The sequence below is a fragment of the Leucopleurus acutus genome (assembly GCF_964270905.1).
Source record: "Leucopleurus acutus genome assembly, chromosome: 12".
NCBI classification, from domain to species: Eukaryota; Metazoa; Chordata; class Mammalia; order Artiodactyla; family Delphinidae; genus Leucopleurus; species Leucopleurus acutus.
In genome coordinates this window covers 46,272,153-46,296,403 of record NC_139154.1, presented here as the reverse complement: position 1 = coordinate 46,296,403, position 24,251 = coordinate 46,272,153, and the positions used below count along the sequence as shown (strand labels likewise).

General features: G+C 37.3%; 1 protein-coding gene across 9 annotated transcripts in view; it reads right to left on the bottom strand.

Moving 5' to 3' along the window:
* The window catches only part of NCOA1 (nuclear receptor coactivator 1), a 259,910-nt gene that overhangs the window by 37,380 nt on the left and 198,279 nt on the right, over positions 1-24,251 (bottom strand). For all 9 annotated transcript variants that reach the window (XM_082852160.1, XM_082852158.1, XM_082852164.1 and 6 more), the window contains 4 exons: positions 22,788-22,968; positions 14,118-14,235; positions 12,679-12,847; positions 3,865-4,179 (listed from right to left, as the gene is read on the bottom strand). In XM_082852160.1, coding sequence (XP_082708286.1) covers positions 3,865-4,179; positions 12,679-12,847; positions 14,118-14,235; positions 22,788-22,968 — 783 coding nt within the window. The remainder of the gene's footprint in view (positions 1-3,864; positions 4,180-12,678; positions 12,848-14,117; positions 14,236-22,787; positions 22,969-24,251) is intronic.

The window sequence follows — 24,251 nt, the reverse complement described above, 5'->3', positions numbered from 1 at the left end:
TATTTAATACATTTAATATATTTTAATATACTATTTGCAAACTAGAAAGCCTATGAAAATTTTATAAGAGAATCCAAAGAGCTGCAAACAGCTATCTCCAAAAAGCTCAATTCTCAACTCTAGTTTCATTCATTTTTTGACTCCCATTAGATTAGAAAACAAATTGATTTGGAGGGAAAAGCCCAATATAATGTAAATATTAAAATTACAACTTTCAGGCACTGTGGAATAGGATAAAACATTCAGAATCACGTCAAAAATAAAGATAAGCAATATTATGGTTCTAAAAGGCTCTTAAGTATGAAAATCTACATACTTCTTAACTCAACAGACCTTGCACATAAGTTTAAATGAACCATAAGTTTTACAAAGATTTATCAAAAAACTCAGTATATGCAAGATAGTATATAAAGTTTTCAGGCTACAAAAGTGAGCAAATTTCTATTTTCTGGGAACTCTCTGTTCAGTGGCAGAGGCCAATACAGAAGTGCAACGCACAGGCGCTATACTGCATATATAGAGATATGTAGAGCAGCACTGGGGGAGCAACTAACTTAGCCTAGGACCTGAAGGCAGGGACCAAGAGCATGAGTGAGCTCAATGGAACCTTGAAAGGTGAGAATGCCAGGTGGCAAAGAGGATGGCAGAGTTAACTCAAGGCAGAAAGAACAGCAAGTCTAAAAACAGAAGAGAAGGCAATGAGGATAGGTGAAAATACATTAATACTTAGCGATGAAGAGAAGTAAAATTGCCAGAAGTGTGGGAGTTGGGATTCCAAACTTACAGCTTTATATATTCTTTGAATTGTGAGATAACATGAAAATGAAATGGGTGGGGACAGAGGAAAAATGCTTGAGAAGTAGTACAAGTGAGAAAAGAACCTTAGAAAATAAATCAAAACCTTAGAAAATAAATAGGTTACTTTTAGAAGTAGAAGGAATTATTCTAAAAGTAGCAATCTACAAAGACTTTCTGTTAAAGAAAAATTATTCCTGCCCTTGGAAAAACTCAGTTTATCTTCCCCTCCCCTTGACTGTGTGTACAACCTAACTAATGCTGTGTGCAACAGTCTCACTCTAAACTGCTTCTTCTTTCTGATTACTAAAATGCTACCCATTTTCCAGTAAGCAGGTCAAATTCTACTTCTTCCAAGGAAGTCTTCCTAAAAGGATCACCATACCCTTTATCTCCTCCAAAACCTTAACCTTTGGGGGTTAGGGAGTGGGAAGAGAGAAGCTGGTAATCCTTAGATTAGAGCTGGTTACACAAATTCAAAAGCCTTTAAAGGTCACATTGCCAGGCTTGTGTTACTAAAGGAGATGTGGTGCTTGAGGCCAGTGGAAGAGCACAAACCCAGCCTATATGTGTAAAATGCACACATGTGCACACACACACAATTCAGGCTTGCTGTCACTTTATCTGCCTGAATGGATTTTTTTCCAGTGCCTTAGCAAGAAGCCCTTCTACAGTAAACCTGAAAGATGATTATCTGGCCAAGAGGTTCTCAACCAGGGGTGACTTCTGCCCCATAAGAAAGAGTTGGCAATATATGACGACATTTTTAGTTACCACAGCTTGGGGAGGGGTTGCTACTAGTATCTGGTGGGTAGAGGCCAGGGATGTTGCTAAACATCCTTCAATGTACCAGTCCCCCAATGCTCATAGTGATGAGGTTGAGAACCCTGATTCAGCCACCACATACATTCTTGCCAAAACAAAGAGTTCTTTAAGGAAGCTTATTCTTTTATCAGGCAGTTTTCATTGCCAGAAACGTTTGCTTTCTGGGATTTAAAAAAAATACTCTTTCTGATCCACAGTTGGTTTAATCTGCAGATGTGGAACCTGCAGATACAGAGGGCTGACTGTACACTATGTTTTGAATACCCCAAGCTGATTGTATGTTCTGAAAATTGCCTATATCTTTTATTCTTTGTATTCATCTCAGTAACTAGTATAGTCCCCCTAAATATATTTTGTGAAAAATTCAATACAGGGGAACTATTAAGTATTTCTTATTGTGCTATCTAATAATGAATGACAAGTTATAACAAGAAGTAGTTTATCTTAAATAATACTCAGAACGTATTACTGTTTCCTTTGTTTCTGTTTTCTTCTTTCTCTTCCCTTAATTCCTCTTTGTGTCCTTTATTCCACTCCAGCATTTAAAAATTATTCCTTAGTCTACCATTAAAAATATTTTTGGGCTTCCCTGGTGGCGCAGGGGTTGAGAGTCCGCCTGCCAATGCAGGGGACACAGGTTCGTGTCCCAGTCCGGGAAGATCCCACATGCCGCGGAGCAGCTGGGCCTGTGAGCCATGGCCGCTGAGCCTGCGCGTCCGGAGCCTGTGCCCCGCAACAGGAGAGGCCACAACAGTGAGAGGCCCGCGTAACGCAAAAAAAACCCAAAAAACAATTTTTCATCCTATGTCAACTCTCTCTTTCTCCCTTTCATCATCTTCCTCCTTTTAAGTGGAATGGAAGCACATTTTATATTATTTGTTATATTTACTGAATATAATTTTATAATAATAGCTAGTATTTACTAAGTGGGACTACATGCCAGGCACTGTGCTAAGAGCTTTACATCTATGCTCTACATCTATTATCTCATTTAATCTACACAACACCTATGAGGTAAAGGAATTATTTATTAGATTCTTTTTACAGATGAGGAATCAGAGGCTTTAAAAGGCTCAATAAATTGACTATCAACCCACCTCAGATAAGGTTAAAACTAGGACTTGAAACTAGAGCTAACTCTTACAGCCGTCTTATTATGCTGCCTGTCTAATATAATTTAGCTCCTTCTTCCTCTTCCTTTGTCTATTAGTAAGGCTCCAGGGAATTTCTTTAAATTTTTTTTTAAAAATTCAAAGCAATATAGACATATGGTTAAAAAAATACAAAAGATTAATAACAAGAAGCAACAATCTACAGTCCCGGTCCTGCTTCCCAGAAACAATACTTTGAACAGTTTGGGTTTTGGGTTCTTGATGATTATCCCTATAACTGCTGCTTATACAATCTTAAATATTTATATCATTATACCTACTCATTATTTGTCATGAGAGAAAATACTTAACTCATCCACAACTCCCAGGACCCCCAAACTATCCCTTCCTCTGTTCTCCTAGTATTATGACATCATTAGGCTTTAATCACTCTAACTACAAACAACATAAACTTCATTTTGTGTTCAATTATAAACAATCTCTCTCTCTTTTTTAAACTTTTTATTTTATATTGGAGTATAGCCGATTAACAATGTTGTGAAAGTTTCAGGTGCACAGCAAAGCGACTCAGCCATACATATACACGTATCCATTCTCCCCCAAACTCCCCTCCCTTCCAGGCTGCCACATAACATTGAGCAGAGCTCCTGTGCTATACAGCAGTAGGTCCTTGTTGGTTATCCATTTTAAATATAGCAGTGTGTACATGTCAATCCCGAACCCTCTAACTATTCCTTCCCGCCACCCTTCCCCCTGGTAACCGTAAGTTCATTCTCTAAGTCTGTGAGTCTGATAAACAGTATCTCTTGATGCTCTACTTTAGAAATTAATCAATGTTTCAATTTTATTAATTTAATAATTATATGATGTTCATCCTAAATATTTATTTCAAGAAACAAAAGTAAATTCCTTTCAAACTGTTGGTGTCAAAGTACTCTGTTATGAGCTAGAAGTCTGTAATTGAATGAATGTCCCTTATTCTTATCATAACAGACCAAGGATGACTTTGAGTCATAAAGGTTCTGGGCGCGGACTTGACACCTTTATTGTAGCAATTGGGCTGTCTTATTACAGAGAGAGAGAGTTAGCACACACCTTTAAAAAGGATCACCAGCTGAACAAGAGTACTCACCTGCTGTTGTCCTTGTAATCGCTGTTGAAGTTGAAGTCTAAGTTGGTTGGGTGCTGCTGGAGGTCTGTTTAGAGTCTGCCTGGTTTGCATGCCCATGCCAGGTGAAAAAGCACCTCGAGGAGGTGTTACTTGAACAGGCATAGTCCCCAGTGAAGGTTTTTGCCTGACCATGCCTTGGAAAGGGCCAGAGAGATTGGCAGTAGGCGAAGGAGAAGAATAAGGCTGGGAATAAAGGTTGGGTCTTTCTTCCATCATCAATGGTGGTGTTGCTTGTTGTGGTGGAAATCTCTCTGATAATACATCTAATCCACCTCCCTGTTGGAAAATAAGCCAGAACATGTTACAAATAAATTTCTGGCAATAAATGACATGCTTCTCTATATGATTTTGGATCTGAGAGCATGTTATCTCTAGAAAGTTTCATAATAATATATTCATGCTGAATTCATGAAGCTCTCCAGAAGTTTGCTACTTAAAGGAATCACTTATAAAAGTTACTTCTGAAATGGAGTAATAGATTAACGGAGATGTTTAAAATCTCAGTAAAGAGATGAAAATATAGTTAAAATAAGGGCCTTACATCAATGAAATAAAGCTAAACGGTTTAAAAAGAACCTCACTGCAAAGTCTAAGAATCAACAAATGTTACATTTAATGGGTTACCATGAGAAGTAGATTCCTAAAGGAGGGATTAATTTTTCTATCTCAAATACAGAATTCATGCTTTTATCTCATTTGAAAAAAAATTCATAGCTGACCTAACAGAATGCAATAGTTAAACTTTTTGACTATTACTCATTGTAAGAAATGTAATGTAAATTGTGACCTATTTTGTGTGTGTGTGTGTGTGTGTGTGTGTGTGTGTGTGTGTGTGTAACTGAAAACAGAGTTTCATGAAACATAACTTCCCCTTTTTCTGCATTCTGATACTCTGTATTCTACATTGTTCTACTCCATTAAAAAAATACTGATGGCGGCCTCTAGAGTGAATCACAGGAACCCTGAGGATGAACTGACCCTCTTATTCACTATTCCACATCGCGTTGCAGACCTATCAGAGGGAGCCATGTGATAATTGTGGCCACCAGCTGACCCCACAGCCACCTTCTGCCCCCCTTGGACCCACCCAAGAATTTCTGAGCCTTCTTTATGAGAGAAGGAGGAGCTTTAAGATGGCGGAGGAGTAAGACGCAGAGATCACCTTCCTCCCCACAAATACATCAGAAATACATCTACATGTGGAATAACTCCTACAGAACACCTACTGAACGCAGAAGACCTCAGACCTCCCAAAAGGCAAGAAACTCCCCACGTACCTGGGTAGGGCAAAAGAAAAAAGAAAAAACAGAGACAAAGAATAGGGACGGGACCTGCACCAGTGGGAGGGAGCTGTGAAGGAGGAAAGGTTTCCACACACTAGGAAGGCCCTTCGCGGGCGGAGACTGTGGGTGGCGGAGACGGGGAGCTTCGGTGCCGTGGAGGAGAACACAATAACAGGGGTGCGGAGGGCAAAGCAGAGAGATTCCCGCACAGAGGATCGGTGCCAACCAGCACTCACCAGCCCGAGAGGCTTGTCTGCTCACCCGCCGGGGCTGGCGGGGGCTGGGAGCTGAGGCTCAGGCTTCGGTCGGATCACAGGGAGAGGACTGGGGTTGGCTGCGTGAACATAGCCTTAAGGGACTAATGCGCCACAGCTAGCAGGGAGGGAGTCCGGGAGAAAGGCTGGAGCTGCAGAAGAGACAAGAGACTTTTTCTTGCCTCTTTGTTTCCTGGTGCGCGAGGAGAGGGGATTAAAAGTGCCGCTTAATGGAGCTCCAGAGAGAGGCGCGAGCTGCGGCTATGAGCGTGGAGACCAGAGACGGGCAGGAGACGCTAAGGCTGCTGCTGTGGCCACCAAGAAGCCTGTGTGCGAGCACAGGTCACTCTCCACACCTCCCTTCCCGGGAGCTTGTGCAGCCCGCCACTGCCAGGGTCCTGTGATCCAGGGACAACTTCCCCAGGAGAACACATGGCGTACCTCAGGCTGGTGTAAAGTCACGCCAGCCTCTGCCATCGCAGGCTAGCCCCGCAGTCCGTGCCCCTCCCTCCCCCCAGCCTGAGTGAGCCAGAGCCCCCGAATCAGCTGTTCCTTTAACCCCGTCCTGTCTGAGCGAAGAAGAGTCACCCTCAGGCGACCTACACGCAGAGGCGGGTCCAAATCCAAAGCTGAACCCCGGGAGCTGTGCGAACAAAGAAGAGAAAGGGAAATCTCTCCCAGTAGCCTCACGAGCAGCGGATTAAATCTCCACAGTCAACTTGATGTACCCTGCATCTGTGGACTGCCTGAATAGACAACGAATCATCCCAAAGTTGAGGCAGTGGACTTTGGGAGCAATGATATATATATATTTTTCCTTTATCTCTTTTTGTGAGTGTGTATGTGTATGCTTCTTTGTGTGATTTTGTCTGTACAGCTTTGCTTTTACCATTTGTCCTAGAGTTCTGTCTGTCCTTTTTTTTTTTAATTACTTAAAAATATTTTTTTCTTAATTATTTTTAATTTTAATAAATTTAATTTTATTTTATCTTCTTCTTTCTTTCTTTTCTCTCTTTCATTCCGAGCTGTGTGGAGGACAGGCTCTTGGTGCTCCAGCCAGGCGTCAGGGCTGTGCCACTGAGGTGGGAGAGCCAAGTTCAGGACACTGGTCCACAAGAGACCTCCCAGCTCCATATAATATCAAATGGCGAAAATCTCCCAGAGATCTCCCTCTCAATGCTAAGACCCAGCTCCACTCAACGACCAGCAAGCTACAGTGCTGGACATCCTATGCCAAACAACTAGCAAGACAGGAACACAACCCCATCCATTAGCATCGAGGCTGCCTAAAATCATAATAAGGCCACAGACACCCCAAAACACACTACCAGACGTGGACCTGCCCACCAGAAAGACAAGATCCAGCCTCATCCACCAGAACACAGGCACTAGTCGCCTCCACCAGGAAGCCTACACAACCCACTGAACCAACCTTAGCCACTGGGGACAGACACCAAAAACAATAGAAACTACGAACCTGCAGGCTGCAAAAAGGAGAACCCAAACACAGTAAGTTAAACAAAATGAGAAGACAGAGAAACACAGCAGATGAAGGAGCAAGGCAAAAACCCACCAGATCTAACAAATGAAGAGGAAATAGGAAGTCTACCTGAAAAATAATTCAGAATAATGATAGTAAGGATGATCCAAAATCTTGGAAATAGAATGGAGAAAATACAAGAAACGTTTAACAAGGACCTAGAAGAACTAAAAAGCAAACAAACAGAGATGAAAACACAATAAATGAAATTAAAAATTCTCTAGAAGGGATCAATAGCAGAATAACTGAGGCAGAAGAACAGATAAGTGACTTGGAAGATAAAATAGTGGAAATAACTACTGCAGAGCAGAATAAGGAAAAAAGAATGAAAAGAATTGAGGACAGTCTCAGAGACCTCTGGGACAACATTAAACACACCAACATTCAAATTATAGGGGTCCCAGAAGAAGAAGAGAAAAAGAAAGGGACTGAGAAAATATTTGAAGAGATTAGAGTTGAAAAGTTCCCTAACATGAGAAAGGAAATAGTTAATCAAGTCCAGGAAGCACAGAGAGTCCCATACAGGATAAATCCAAGGAGAAACACGCCAAGACACATATTAATCAAACTATCAAAAATTAAATACAAAGAACAAATATTAAAAGCAGCAAGGGAAAAACAACATGTAACACATAAGGGAATTCCCAAAAGGTTAACAGCTAATATTTCAGCAGAAACTCTGCAAGCCAGAAGGGAGTGGCAGGACATATTTAAAGTGATGAAAGAGAAAAACCTACAACCAAGATTACTCTACCCAGCAAGCATCTCATTCAGATTTGACGGAGAATCTGAGAATTCAGCACCACCAAACCAGCTTTACAACAAATGCTAAAGGAACTTCTCTAGGTAGGAAACAGAAGAGAAGGAAAAGACCTACAATAATAAACCCAAAACAATTAAGAAAATGGTAATAGGAACATACATATCAATAATTACCTTAAATATAAATGGATTAAATGCTCCAACCAAAAGACATAGACTGGTTGAATGGATACAAAAGCAAGACCTGTATATATGCTATATGCAAGAGACCCACTTCAGACCTAGGGACACATAAAGGCTGAAAGTGAGGGGATGGAAAAAGATATTCCATGCAAATGGAAATCAAAAGAAAGCTGGAGTAGCAATTCTCATATCAGACAAAATCGACTTTAAAACAAAGACTATTACAAGAGACAAAGAAGGACACTACATAATGATCAAGGGATCAATCCAAGAAGAAGATATAACAATTATAAACATTTATTCACCCAACATAGGAGCACCTCAGTACATAAGGCAAATACTAACAGCCATAAAAGGGGAAATCGACAGTAACACAATCATAGTAGGGGACTTTAACACCCCACTTTCACCAATGAACAGATCATCCAAAATGAAAATAAATAAGGAAGCACAAGCTTTAAATGATACATTAAACAAGATGGACTTAATTAATATTTATAGGACATTCCATCCAAAAACAACAAAATACACATTCTTCTCAAGTACTCATGGAACATTCTCCAGGATAGATCACATCTTGGGTCACAAATCAAGTCTTGGTAAATTTAAGGAAATTGAGATCGTATCAAGTATCTTTTCCGACCACAACGCTATGAGACTAGATATCAATTACAGGAAAAAACCTGTAAGAAATACAAACACAGGGAGGCTAAACAACACACTACTTAATAACCAAGAGATCACTGAAGAAATCAAAAAGGAAATCAAAAAATACCTAGAAACAAATGACAATGAAAACACAATGACCCAAAACCTATGGGATGCAGCAAAAGCAGTTCTAAGAGGGAAGTTTATAGCTATACAAGGCTACCTTAAGAAACAAGAAACATCTCAAATAAACAACCTAACCTTACACCTCAAGCAATTAGAGACAAAAGAACAAAAAATCCCCAAAGTTAGCCGAAGGAAAGAAATCACAAAGATCAGATCAGAAATAAATGAAAAAGAAATGAAGGAAACGATGGCAAAGATCAATAAAACTAAAAGCTGGTTGTTTGAGAAGATAAACAAAATTGATAAATCATTAGCCAGACGTATAAAGAAAAAAAGGGAGAAGACTCAAATAAATAGAATTCGAAATGAAAAAGGAGAAGTAACAACTGACATTGCAGAAATACAAAGGATCATGAGAGATTACTACAAGCAGCTATATGCCAATAAAATGGACAACCTGGAAGGAATGGACAAATTCTTAGAAATGCACAACCTTCCGAGACTGAATCAGGAAGAAATAGAAAATATAAACAGACCAATTACAAGCACTGAAATAGAAACTGTAATTAAAAATCTTCCAACAGAGGGCTTCCCTGGTGGCGCAGTGGTTGGGGGTCCGCCTGCTGATGCTGGGGACGCAGGTTCGTGCCCCGGTCTGGGAGGATCCCGCATGCCATGAAGCGGCTGGGCCCATAAGCCATAGCCGCTGAGCCTGCACGTCCGGAGCCTGTGCTCCGCAGCGGTAGAGGCCACAGTGGTGAGAGGCCCGCATAACGCAAAAAAAAAAAAAAAAAAAAAAAATTTCCAACAAACAAAAGCCCAGGACCAGATGGCTGCACAGGCGAATTCTATCAAACATTTAGAGAAGAGCTAACACCTATCGTTTTCAAACTCTTCCAAAATACAGTAGAGGGAGGAACACTCCCAAACTCATTCTACGAGGCCACCATCACTCTGATACCAAAACCAGACAAAGATGTCACAAAGAAAGAAAACTACAGGCCAATATCACTGATGAACATAGATGCAAAAATCCTCAACAAAATACTAGCAAAGAGAATCCAACAGCACATTAAAAGGATCATACATTATGATCAAGCGGGGTTTATCCCAGGAATGTAAGGATTCCTCAATATATGCAAATCAATCAACGTGATATACCATATTAACAAATTGAAAGAGAAAAACCACATGATCATCTCAATAGATGCAGAGAAAGCTTTTGACAAAATTCAACACCCATTTATGATAAAAACCCTCCAGAAAGTAGGCATAGAGGGAAATTTCCTCAACATAATAAAGGCCATATATGACAAACCCACAGCCAACATTGTCCTCAATGGTGAAAAACTGAAACCATTTCCTCTAAAATCAGGAACAAGACAAGGTTGCCCACTCTCACCACTATTATTCAACATAGTTTGGAAGTTTTAGCCACAGCAATCAGAGAAGAAAAAGAAATAAAAGAAATCCAAATTGGAAAAGAAGAAGTAAAGCTGTCACTGTTTGCAGATGACATGATACTATACATAAAGAATCCTAAAGATGCTACCAGAAAACTACTAGAGCTAATCAATGAATTTGGTAAAGCAGCAGGATACAAAATTAATGCACAGAAATCTCTTGCATTCCTATACACTAATGATGAAAACTCTGAAAGTGAAATTAAGAAAACACTCCCACTTACCACTGCAACAAAAAGAATAAAATATCTAGGAATAAACCTACCTAAGGAGACAAAAGACCTGCATGCAGAAAATTATAAGACACTGATGAAAGAAATTAAAGATGATACAAACAGATGGAGAGATATACCGTGTTCTCGGATTGGAAGAATCAACATTGTGAAAATGACTCTACTACCCAAAGCAATCTACAGATTCAATGCAATCCCTAGCAAACTACCACTGGCATTTTTCACAGAACTAGAGGAAGAAATTTCACAATTTGTATGGAAACACAAAAGGCCCTGAACAGCCAAAGCAATCCTGACAAAGAAAAACGGAGCTGGAGGAATTAGGCTCCCTGACTTCAGACTATACTACAAAGCTACAGTAATCAAGACAGTAGGGTACTGGCATAAAAACAGAAATACAGATCAATGGAACAGGACAGAAAGCCCAGAGATAAACCCATGCACATATGGTCACCTTATCTTTGATAAAGGAGGCAAGAATATACAGTGGAGAAAAGACAGCCTCTTCAATAAGTGGTGCTGGGAAAACTGGACAGCTACATGTAAAAGAATGAAATTAGAACACTCCCTAATACCATACACAAAAATAAACTCAAAACGGATTAAAGACCTAAATGTAAGGCCAGACACCATCAAACTCTTAGAGGAAAACATAGGCAGAACACTCTTTGACATAAATCACAGCAAGATCCTTTTGACCCACCTCCTAGAGAAATGGAAATAAAAACAAAAATAAACAAATGGGACCTAATGAAGGAAACCATAAACAAGACGAAAAGACAACCCTCAGAATGGGAGAAAATATTTGCAAATGAAGCAACTGACAAAGGATTAATCTCCAAAATTTATAAGCAGCTCATGCAGCTCAATAACAAAAAACCAAACAACCCAATCCAAAAATGGGCAGAAAACCTAAATAGACATTTCTCCAAAGAAGATATACAGACTGCCAACAAACACATGAAAGAATGCTCAACATCATTAATCATTAGAGAAATGCAAATCAAAAGTACAATGAGATTATCTCACACCGGTCAGAATGGCCATCATCAAAAAATCTACAAACAATAAATGCTGGAGAGGGTGTGGAGAAAGAAGGGAACCCTCTTGCACTGTTGGTGGGAATGTAAACTGATACAGCCACTATGGAGAACAGTATGGAAGTTCCTTAAAAAACTAAAAATGGAACTACCATACGACCCAGCAATCCCACTACTGGGCATATACCCTGAGAAAACCAGAATTCAGAAAGAGTCATGTACCACAATGTTCACTGCAGCTCTATTTACAATAGCCAGGACATGGAAGCAACCTAAGTGTCCATCAACAGATGAATGGATAAAGAAGATGTGGCACATATATACAATGGAATATTACTCAGCCATAAAAGGGAATGAAACTGAGTTATTTGTAGTGAGGTGGATGGACCTAGAGAGTGAAGTAAGTCAGAAAGAGCAAAACAAATACCATATGCTAACACATATATATGGAATCTAAAAAAAAAAAAAAGAAAATGGTCAGAAGACCCTATGGGCAAGACAGGAATAATGATGCAGACCTACTAGAGAATGGACTTGAGGATACGGGGAGGGAGTAGGGTAACGTGGGACAAAGTGAGAGAGTGGCATGGACATATATACACTACCAAACGTAAAATAGATAGCTAGTGGGAAGCAGCCGCATAGCACAGGGAGATCAGCTCAGTGCTTTGTGACCACCTAGAAGGGTGGGATAAGGAGGGTGGGAGGGAGGGAAATGCAAGAGGGAAGAAATATGGGGTCATTTGTATATGTATAACTGATTCACTTTGTTATAAAGCAGAAACTGACACACCATTGTAAAGCAATTATACTCTAATAAAGATGTTAAAAAATATATATACTGGTTATGATGCACTAAAGTGATCTTTTAACTACAAAGTCTCAAAAACGCTAACCCGGAAGTTGGAATGTCATGGAACATATAGGTTGAAGTGTAGCATGAATGGAGGACAAATTAAGTCCTAAAATAAGAAATGATGTTATAAAATATGGATTTTATTCTAGGGGGAGCTTGTAAGATTATGTTCCATAGTAAAAGGCTAAAACTCTCTAATTCTAATTATTATGATATTTTTGTTTAAAAAGCCCATTATTTAACTATTATATATTTTGATAACTTTCACAAGGGTAAATTATAAAACAGCTAAAACACAGTGAGAGTAATATGGAAAAGTCTTGCTTAAAAATAATTTTCTAGCTTTCAGGGCTCCATCATTTAAATAATGTCAACTTTAGTAAATACCTGAACAAGTTTGTCAATTCCCAGAGCTCTGTCTAGTTCAGCTAGCTCAGTTTCATCTTTGCCACTGAGGAAGGATACCAGCTGTTCAAGAAGAGCCTTCTCATCATTTCTTCCTTCAACTGTTGTTGGTGGACAGAGAAGCTCATCTAACTGTGAACTAATGCACTGGCTGCAGAATCAAAAGATAAGAAAGTTTAAGACTGATATAGCAAGTAAGTATTCAACCTTAGGAATGCAAATACACACACACACACACACACACACACACACACACATATGCAAATGTAGTTCTAGGAAATTCTCTGTTGAAATGCTTTTTTAACCAATTCTTATGCAATGAAAATTTCTATACTTAATGGGCAGAAATTTATGAATGTTTGGTATGTAGCTTGAATATATTTTTCATTATTTTGTCAATCAATGAATTTTGTTTCCATATTCTTCATATTAGCTTACAGAAATAGCCTGAAAAATTAACCAAACATAGTTAAGAGAAAATAATTTTTAACAGAAGTAAAAAATAAAAATCAACCAAAAACTCAGAAAAAAATCATTTAGTCTATATCAAGATTTATACTATTTATTCTATGGGTGCTATTAATTATTGATAATTGAACCATAATCAAAACAGTACATATTATATTACTTAACTTTCAAAGATGATCAAATTATATTGATAACATGACATGATTATCATTTACAAAGGAAATCAAACTAGAAAAATGAAACATGCTCAGTGTTAAGCAATAAATTGTTGATTACATGTAGTCTAATCCAAACTGATACCAACTGATGCATAAAACTTAGAAATACATAGAAGATAATACTAGTACTAATACTACTTGTATAATAATATAATTATAAGGATTCTTCTTTTGGGAAGGTAAATGGGACTACAGTTCACAGTTAAGGCTCCACACTCAATATTACCTACTCATCCTTTGGTTGCTATATATAAGATACACTCTATGTGTTGGAATGGAGCTACCTGTGTGGATTAAGAAATTAAATTCCAATTAAGATGGGACACTGAGTAGAGGTGGAAAGTACCTTCCCTTCTTATCCACTCTTGCTCCAAATAAAGAGAAAAGCTGGACAAAATAAAGAGCAACATAGTTGTTGTGCCGAGGCCAATTCATCCACAGGTCCCAGGAATTTTATGGTAATCAATCAAAGAAAAGTAAGAGATGAAAAATAAAACAACAGCTGCATACTATATCAGCCTCCTGATAATTACAATGTACACTAGCCTTGCAGTCATGCAGTAAATAAATGTTTGATTCGGTGTCTTCCTCCATCCTTTTCTTTTCATTAAACCTTCACTTCTATTAATATCTCACAAAATACCAATACAGACTGGAATCTAGTTTGGGAAAAGTAGTTCTTTGCTGTAGAAGTTGGTATCTGATACTTCATAATATACAAAATGTATTACTCACTCCTCTGGCTTATTCTGATTTACAGCTGTCACTGTATTATTTGTCCATGGAACCTGATCACCACTTCCTGGTTGTCCAAACTGGTTATCAATTGCTTCCAATTCCAGCTCAGGTAATCCTGGTTAAAGAAGAAAAGGTAAGAAGTCAGGACATATTACAATGGAAGATAAGATGATAATATTTTTAAGAAGTAATATATTGTACGGTAGAGTGAGATTTCCCCTATAAAATACTACCTCAGTGATACAAAAGTCACTTATCCAGAAACTTAGATTATCTAGAATGTGACCACATAATAAGTAAATGAGAAAGTGAGAGAAGGTCTCTGAATCAAAGGAAGTCCAATGTTAAAAGTTTTTATATATTACCATAAGAGAATCACTTAGGACTTTGTCTGAAATTATTTATTTTAAAGACAATCATAACAATTTGGCTGACTGCTTATTCAGTCTACACCATATTAGAATATGCTATAAGTAGGGGCAGTGTTACTGTCATAAAGTGAGAGCCGCAAGTAAAAGATAAAATATGTTCTATAAAAGGCAGGAACAGAAACTAAAGGGCACTGCAGTCTGGGGACAAAACTCTACAGTTGTTAACTGAGAATATAGCTGTACAATAACAGTATAATTAATTGATGTCTATAATGATGAATGAAAAAAGGGGTTGAATTATGTCTTGTAATAGAAGAAAATAGTTTGTGCACTTTAGAACGTTTTTGTGTGGGCAATGGTTTTGAAAGGTTTATTTCTGTACTATTTATAGTAGGAAAGAACTGTAAATAACCTAAATACCAGAAATTTGCTGATTGATTAATGAATTATGGTATAGATATTTACAACATGCTGATAAATGAAAAATAAAAAAAGTATAATCTAAGACATTATGTTCAGGATGATTCTGTTTTTATAAGCTATTTCATATATATTAATAGAAAAAATGCTCGTAGGCTATATATCCTTGGTAGATTTTAGGTTGTGAGATTAAGGATTACTTTATTTTCTTTTAGTGTTTCTCATGGTTATTTGTAATCTCTAAAGAGAACAAAATTCATATGTTGAAGCCTTAACCTCTAGTACTTCAGAATATGACTGTATTTGGGGACAGGGCTTTGAGTGAAGTGACTAAGTTAAAATAGAGTCGTTAGGGTGGGCTCTAATTTAATATGACTGGTGTTCTTAAAAGAAGAGGTGGTTAGGACACAGACAACACAGACAGAGGGACAGCCATGAGGACATAGTAAGAAGGAAGCCATCTGCAAGCTAGTGAGAGAGGCCTCAGAAGACACCAAACCTGCTAACCCCCTAACCTTGGACTTCAAGCCTTCAGATTGTGAGAAAATAAATTTCTGGCAATAAAATACCACTGGTCTGTGGTATTTTATTATTATGGCAGCCCTAGCAAACTAAAAACAAAAACTAAGAAAGCCTTGGTGGCTTAAGAAAAAACAGAATTAGGTAGAATTCCTCATTCTAATGAATGGAGAATAAGTAGATTTAAGGATGCTCCCCAGATTTATTTAATGTTGGATACTGATCATTATTAACCACACAAAACATGTTAGGCTCACTTTTATGTGAAATATACTCAATATTTAGTATGAATGAAACATAGGAGTCCATATAAAAGCACATTCACTTCTACATGCAGAGAATTATAGCCTGCAATTAAACTTTCTTCTTTATCATGACAAATGATAGAGAAATCAAATTCTAAAAGGATTCTGGGGGAAAAAAAGCAAAAAACAAAGCAAACAAAAAACACCAAACAACAACAATAAATGGTGATAGGAAAGTAATCCCTTAATTCCTCTCATTACTTCAGTCAGGAAGTTGGTCAAAGATTATCTAAAGCTGTCTCATTGCTCTGCTGCACACATTAATTTTTCAATCTTATTCCATTTTAGAAATCTAACCTAAACAAAATAATTATATTTAAGAGTCAAAGAAAACTTACATGGCTGTCTACCATCAATACTTAGTATTACAGGATAGTTTATTTGACTCAGTAATAGGACACAGTATCTCATTTTAGTAGTCTTGATGGGAAAAAAGGTTAAGAAAACAAGTTGGATAAAATATTTTCAAAATAAAGATTCACGTGCTAAATTTGGTGAAAAGGGGGGGAAAATCCAAAGAAATCAATCACTGATTCAATTAAAAGCTTTGTTTGCATAGGCTGTATGCTTAAAAGAAGTTGGTTTTTATTCTAAAAGTCACTTCAACCTTTTAGGACTTCCTTTAGAAACTCACTTACATAAAAAAAACTCGAGGATTTGCTGCAATGTTTTACAAAATACACACTTTATCTCTCTTTGTCCAGGGAATAAACCTACTATTTTTGGTCTTGTTTGTGTCTCTATTGCAAACATGAGTAAGTATGTATATATGTTACACAAGACAGGCATAGTAATTTTTAAAGGGACGCATTACTGCATTTACTAGTCTCTGTTGGAGAGAGGCAGCTGAAGCAGGGGTAGGAAACAAGCTCTTAGCGATTCCTGATCAAGCTATTAATGGTTTTGCTTTTTTTTAATCATCTGAGCAAAGGGCTCAACATCATATTTTCTCCATTTTAAACATGGTTAAAAGAAAACTTTATATCCCTGTGAGCCACAGTGATTCCAGCTTAAAAGAGCTTATATTATTAAAAAATTAAAAAACTTCTGCACACAAAGTAGAAAGCATTGTCTAATCAAGAGAGTGGCTTTTGCACACTTTACTCCACTAAGAGTTGATTCAGCATCTAGTGATTGTGATGTTCACAGTTAATTTTCTTCAGCTGTTGGTAAAGAGATTTCTGGTTCAGTTTTGTGTTGCATTTGGCTGTTAACTACTCACAGCAGTTACAATGTTTTATTTGACTAATTTCTCTACTATACAAAAAGAACTATAAATCAATAAGATGAAAACTGAATAGCCCAACAGATATATGGTCAGAGAATATAAACAGGACACATGAAATCACTGAAAATTGATCAACCTAATTCACAATAAAAAAATACAGATTAAAACTACATTGAGATACTTAAAAAAACACATCAAATTGGCAAAGATGAGAAAATGCATAATTCATCTTATTAGAAAGGACGTGTGGAAAGAGGAACATTATCAGTTAGAGTGTAAACTGGCATAAGAAAGGCCATTTGGCAAAATCTGTGTACCCTTTGACCCAGCAATTCTGTTTAGAATTTGTATTTCAGATATACTCTCAAATGTGGTCAACTATCTCTACATAAGATTATTCATTTTAGTTTTGTACTAGCAAAAGATGCCTACCGATAGCCACAACACACTAAACACAACCTCAGAAACAGGGAACTAAAAATGGAGTTTTGAAGTACTGAAAATGTTTTATGTGAAACAATTATTTTTAGTTATGAACACTATTAATGTAGTACAGATTAATAAGATTTTAAAAATTATCATCTCAGAATATGTTCATAGAAGATAAAAACAAGCACCTCAGTAGGTCATTCCTTACTTCAGTGATGTTGCCAATGTTCAAATATTTTTGAAGTTCTTCTAGAACTGTCTTAACCAGTATACAAGTCCTTCAAGAAAATACTTCTCCTTATAACTACATCTAATTTTGGTTCTGATGTTTTAAAAAGTATTATTCTTTTCAGATCAACAAATTTGGCTCCAAATAACTTCACAAAACTTCAAAAGTCAAATCCACCCTCAAGGGATAGAAATTTAAAGATGGTAAAAAGGACATAGTAGAGGTTCTGAAGGTACTGCCAAGAAAGCACATTCTGTATATTTTGATCAACAGCCTCCTAAGTTGTCTCTTGATGTGCTCTTGTAGTACATTTCTAACAAAATTATTTAAATCACTTGGTCACACAGTATGGTTGTGTGTGTGCATATACACAATGTGTTTTGAAACCAGGCAGACTGAAATTTAAATCCTGGTTCTGCATATACTAACTGGATAACTTTGGGCAAGTTTTTGTTTGTGTGTTTTCTTTTCTTTCTCTGGAACTTATGACCTTAGTTTCCTCATATGTAAATAGATCTAAGGAAAATTTCTGGTTCAGTGTGAAATATATCATCTATATTTTATTTGATGTGTAAAATTATCACTGAAACAAAAGTAAAAGGGGAAAACAAATCTACAGCTGAAGGAGAGGCAAAAGAAGCAGCATGGCAGCTGACTAGAACAATGAAGAATTTCTGAAAGATAAAACAGATGGAAAGATAAAACTGATGGTGAAATTGACCTAAACTAAAAACCTTATATCAGGACAAAGAGGAGATTTTCCAAAAAGGGGGTTTTTCTCAGAAGAACACTAGAACAACTCCAGGTTCAGTGGTCATTCGAGCGTGTAAAGGAACAGGCCATGGGTGATTGCTGGGATAATTAAAGGACAACTGAACAGCTGCCACCAGGCACTGCTCTGAATGCAGCTGACTCTGGCGTCTGCCCATGGGATTAAAGTGGTGAGTACATGACTCAGTGTGGGAGTTCTGCCCAGGGAATCTCCCAAAGTGGGTGTGAGGGCTGCCACGAGGGATTTCCCCATCACCAACCCCCACTCCTTCACAACGACAACTAAGAATCAGGGCCTCTATAATCAGAACCTACATTCACTGCCAGAGCAAAAGGCCTCTCACTTTAGCTAAAGAAACACTCTAGCTACCAAGATGTTTCATTCTAGGTCTTTTTCAGTATATATGGACAGACAGCCCTGATTTACCAAACATTCAAGAAAAGTCAACAGCAGAAAAGAAAGATAGCAAATTTGACAAAGAGAGAAAGAAACTTTGAAGGAAAAAGGGTTGTTACAGAAAACAGATGAGCCCTAAAGTAATATGCTAAATTTATCATCACATAGATTTAAAAGTCTATCATATACATAAATGGTAATAGACTTCTATGAAAAAAATTTCTAAAAACGTGATTGCCACAATTATAAGAACTCAATAGATTGACTGAAGAGCAGAATGGATATAATTGAAGATTCAGTTTTGATCCAGAAAATCTGGCCCAGACTCTCTCAGAATACAGTGCAAAGTATGACAGAAAAGATAAGTGACATGGCAGATAGATCCAGAAGTTCTAATAGGTATATCTCAGGTGGTGAAATACTATGATAATTAAACTGTCCTATGTGAGACCTTTGGGCACAAGGTCAAGACATGGAATCAGCTACTGGATAATGGACTCTGGCTCTAGTGAAAGGTAGTGGTGGGCAGTGTAGATGCTAGAGGGGGCAGAGAATCAGAGGCAGTTCTCTTCCCTTTATAAGCTATCATATTTTTGTCCTCATCTTTTTTTCTTTCTTTTTTCTTCTCCAGTCTTTTGTTATCTTTTTCTTTCTCCTGCCCAACTTGTTTCCTTAGCCTTATGCCTCTTGAAACCTTTTTTCTTGTCGGTATGGAAACTTTGTAAACACTGTCTGCAGCTATCACCCTCCCCTCATTTACCTCAATTTCTTCCCCTCTATGCTTCTGGCCTTCAGCAATACTACAGCACAGGGTTTAACAGATTCTGGCCTATTTACAAACTTTTATACATGGAGCTGTATTCAGGGGAGGAAATCTCAAGAAAGAAAAAAGAGCTATTTGCCTCAAGACAGATTATGAATGAAAAACACTCTACTTTCACAGACTTGTAGAGCTAGAAGACACCTTCTTTTTTTTTTTTAATTAATTAATTAATTAATTAATTTTTGGCTGCGTTGGGTCTTGATGCACACGACCTTCTCTAGTTGCAGCGAACAGGGACTACTCTTCCTAGAGGTGTGCAGGCTTCTCACTGTGGTGGCTCTCGTGTTGTGGAGCACAGGCTCTAGGTGCACAGGCTTCAGTAGTTGTGGCACACAGGCTCAGTAGTTGTGGCTCGTGGGCTCGAGAGCACAGGCTCAGTAGTTGTGGAGCACAAGCTTAGTAGCTCTGTGGCATGTGGGATCTTCCCAGACCAGGGCTTGACCTATGTCCCCTGCACTGGCAGGTGGATTCTTAACCACTGCACCACCAGGTAAGTCCCCCTTCTATTTTTATTAACTTTAATTTTCATCAAATTAACACATATACATAAATTTAAAAGTCAGGACCAAAAGGCCTATTAATGAATAAAAGCAGTTTCCTGTCTTGCCCCTTCTGATCCTTTAACTATTTCCCTTTCAACAGAGGCAACCATCCACAACTTGTGTAGCTGTTTTCTTTAGCATTTGCCTAATTATTTCTAAAATATCTCCATTTTAGATATCTGACTCCCCATCATGATAGATGGGGTTTTAGTTCGCTCACATCACCTCTCTTATTACCTCCTGTGCCCTCAATTCCCTAACAGAGATCACAGTTCTTTATAAAATAAAAAGTTAATATTTAGATTCTTACGACTACACAAATATTACTCACTGCAAGTCATGTCGTGTACTATGTTCAAACATCCTTTCTTATATCATGATTTCTTTTCTCTGGAGTTAACAATTATTTTTTTTTCATTTTCCTGCTTTTCTAGGAGAATTTTTTGGATGCTTCAACATTTTTGACATAAATCTATCATTAATATTTCCTATAAACTCAAAGAGATAAATTTAATTTCTCCCTTGGAGGCCACCTTTCCAGAGGACTCAGGCCCCCTGCGCTCCAATCAACACTGCTTGTTCTCTAATCTTGCTGATCATTCCTGGACTTCCCTTCAGTTCCTCTGTTTCCCCTGGACCCTGTTTTTCTTTTTTGGTTTTCTCCCTGTTTGCTGAAGTATATCTTCTAGGACCTGTCAAACAAACAAAAAAAGAGTATGCCAAGGAAGTATACAATGAGTGTATGGACTAAAAAATTTTTGAAAAGATATTTCATCCATGAATAACATGGGAAGAAAAAAAGGGACAAAAAGCAAGAAAGAATTTTTGGAAATTAGATATCCAAAATTTTTTAATTGCAAGAGAAATATCAGAAAATAAAGCTGAGAAAAGCTGTCAGAAAGAACAAAAAGACCAAAAGACGTATAGAAAGCAGGGAAGAAAAAGTTAAGATCGACCTTGTTTTGTTTGCTCTCTTTCAAGTTACAGACTTCCTTCAAAGTCCTGATTATCTTTGGCTGTGTCTATTCTAAACAGACACAGTGTTCTAAAACACTGACTGCTTAGGCTCAGTGTGAGGCTTGTGTCTGCTGGTAGCCTTCACTGTTGGATGCTTAGATGGTAGCATGACCTTTGCATTTTAGGGATTTCCCCATACATACCAATATCCAGACATCTTCTTTCTGGCCATTTGGTATCTCCTGAGATAACCCCTCCAGTCTCCCACATTGGAAGGGGAAGGACAAGGATGGAACCAATCAATATGCAGACTTTCACTTTATCTACTCTTAGCCTTACACCTCATTGTTTCCCAACTGTGCCGGATATCCCAGAGTCTGGAATCTCTATTTCAATTAGAAGACTTCTGAAGTTGTTTCATCTAATTCTTATTTTGCAGATAAAGAGAATGATACTCAGAAAATTCATGTGCTTAAGGTATTACCATTAATAAACGGGAAATATGAGACTTGAACCTAGGCTCCTGCTCTCATCTAGTGTTCTGGTCAGCTGAAAAACTGCTTCCAAAAATGTCAGAGATGACTTGAGATTTTTCTTTCCAGCTGTCTGGAATCTTGGTAAGCTTTTGGGAATTGTGTCATGCCAGCTAAAAGCTGTAGTCAGACTGAAATAAACAAGGCCCACATCTGGTCCCATTAGAAGAGGGACAGGCAAATTTTGAAAGTGAGCTGGTTAGTTTCCTTTACTTTCAAGGTCACACAATGGAATTATCACCACTATTTTTTTCAACTTCAAAATTTGATGGGTGAAAACTATCTTCATGAATTGGAAGTATACTATTCAAAGTGTCTCTTAAGTAGGAGAATGCTACCATGGGCTAGAGGAGTCATGACCTATTTCAACATAAATGTCTCCTAAACAGTGGCCCATGAAAAACTCATTCTGTGGGGTAACATGTATTACTTGAAAAAAGGAATTCCATAATTAAGAAAAGTTTGGAAAATGCTGGATTAAAGAAATCTTTAAATTTAACTTGTAAGGCTAAAAGGATGTATTGTACAACATGGGGAATATAGTCAATATTCTGTAATAATTGTAAATGGAGTGTAAACTTTAAAAATTGTATAAAATTTTGTTTTAAATTAAAAAACAATAAACTGGCACAAAGATAAAGCAAAACAATTTTTAAAATACATAAACTAGTTCATCTAACACAGGACTTCCTAAAACCTTTAATATGCACTGTGGAATTTTAATAGAGGAATGGTGTATATGTCACGTAGCATTTGCCCAGTGTATGTTAGCACAAAATCCTTTTTTTCATAGGACTAGTGTTCAAAGAATACACTTTGGGAAACATAATCTGATCCAATATTATATTTCTGAAAGTCCTACTGTGGAATGCTTTGGGTAAGAACACAAAATTGCTCTCCTTAACATCAACTGCTCACCTTAACATCAATTACAAAAAAGTAGAGGTTATACTATAACTTAAAATAGACATGATGAGTGAAGTTCATATGTCTGAAAGTAACTGTATATTACTAATAGTGGCATTAATGAAAAGATATTTCACTCTCAATAAACAAAAGGTCTGTGCAATAATGATGAGAGACAAAGCACTAATCCATATTATCATTAAACATTTAAAATGAAGTTCTGTCCCCAACACATACTATTCAGCCTGGAAGTGGGTCTGGCAGTGGTGGTCTGAAGTGCAGCTGGCAGGATCTCCGATTTGATGGCTACAGTGGTGACTGCACCATCCATCCTCTCTGTCTCACATAAGCCTGGCAACTGTGCTGCCTTCTCCAGCGTGGGTAGTAACTGATCAAACTGGTCAAGGTCAGCTGTAAACTAAGAATGGAAACCAAAGTTAGAGGAAATATATTCTACACTTTCACCTGAAACAATGTAGAAAACAAGTTGTTCCTTTAAACTATATGAATTGAGTGTGACTATGAGAGAATGAAGAAAGAAGAATTAGAAAGACTGGGGTCTCACTGAAATAACAGGACCTAACACTGGAACAAAATGTGGACGCTTATGATATTAATATACTACAGGATATAAGATAACATACACATAGTGCTTATCTACTATATCTCTGTATAAAATGTATGCACTGGAAAAAGACTGAACTGGAAAGAAATATCGAGAGTACTGTGTTACGACGATAGCACCATGGGTGATTATCTTCTGTCATATTTTTCAAAATTTTATAAAATGGCTTACTTTATGATGGTGCAAAACATACACTGTTTTTTAAAATAATTTTTAAAAGTTTGGGAAAGTTTTTAATAAATATTAGCTTGAAAGATCCCAGAAAGGTCACTTCCCACTTAAGTACTTACTAGAATAAGAAACATATCTTCTAGCATAGGTAGGGAGTTCCTACATCTGTCTGTGGCTATGCACAGGAGAAAACTGACCTTTATTTCACAGTATTATTCCACTATGGTTACCTTAAGATAATTCATCAACATAAAATGTCTACCTGTTTGGGTTTCCTTATTTACTTCAACAAAAATTTCTTTCTAGATTGTGTAACAGAATTACATGTATTTTTTTTTTAAAGTGTGGCTTCTTTCACTTAACGTTACATTTCTGAAGTTTAGACACCTTGTCGCAAGTAGCAATAGATCACTTTGTTTTTGTTGCTGAATAGTATCTCATTGTATGAATATGCTACAATATATTTATCAATTCTACTGTAATGGATTTGGGAGTTTTTCTGGGTTTTGGCTAATACAAGTTAAACTACTATGACTATTTTTGAACATGTCTTTTGTGGCACATGCAAAAAGTACTAACAATAAAGGAAAAAACTGACAAATTGGACTATGTTAAAATGAAGAACTTCACTCCAACAAAAAGCACCATTAAGAGAAAGAAAAGGCAAGGCACAACATAGAGAAGATATCCGCAAATATATAAACAGTAAAGGACTCACCCAAAATGCATAAAGAACTCTTACAGGTCAATAGGAAAAATATAACATATTGGGAAAATGGGCAAAACACCTGAACAGGCTATTTACAAAAGAAGAAATCCAAATGACCAATAAATGTTTACCAGGGAAAGGCAAATTAAAACTACGAAATATCACTACACAGACCCCAGAACAGCTAAAATTTAAA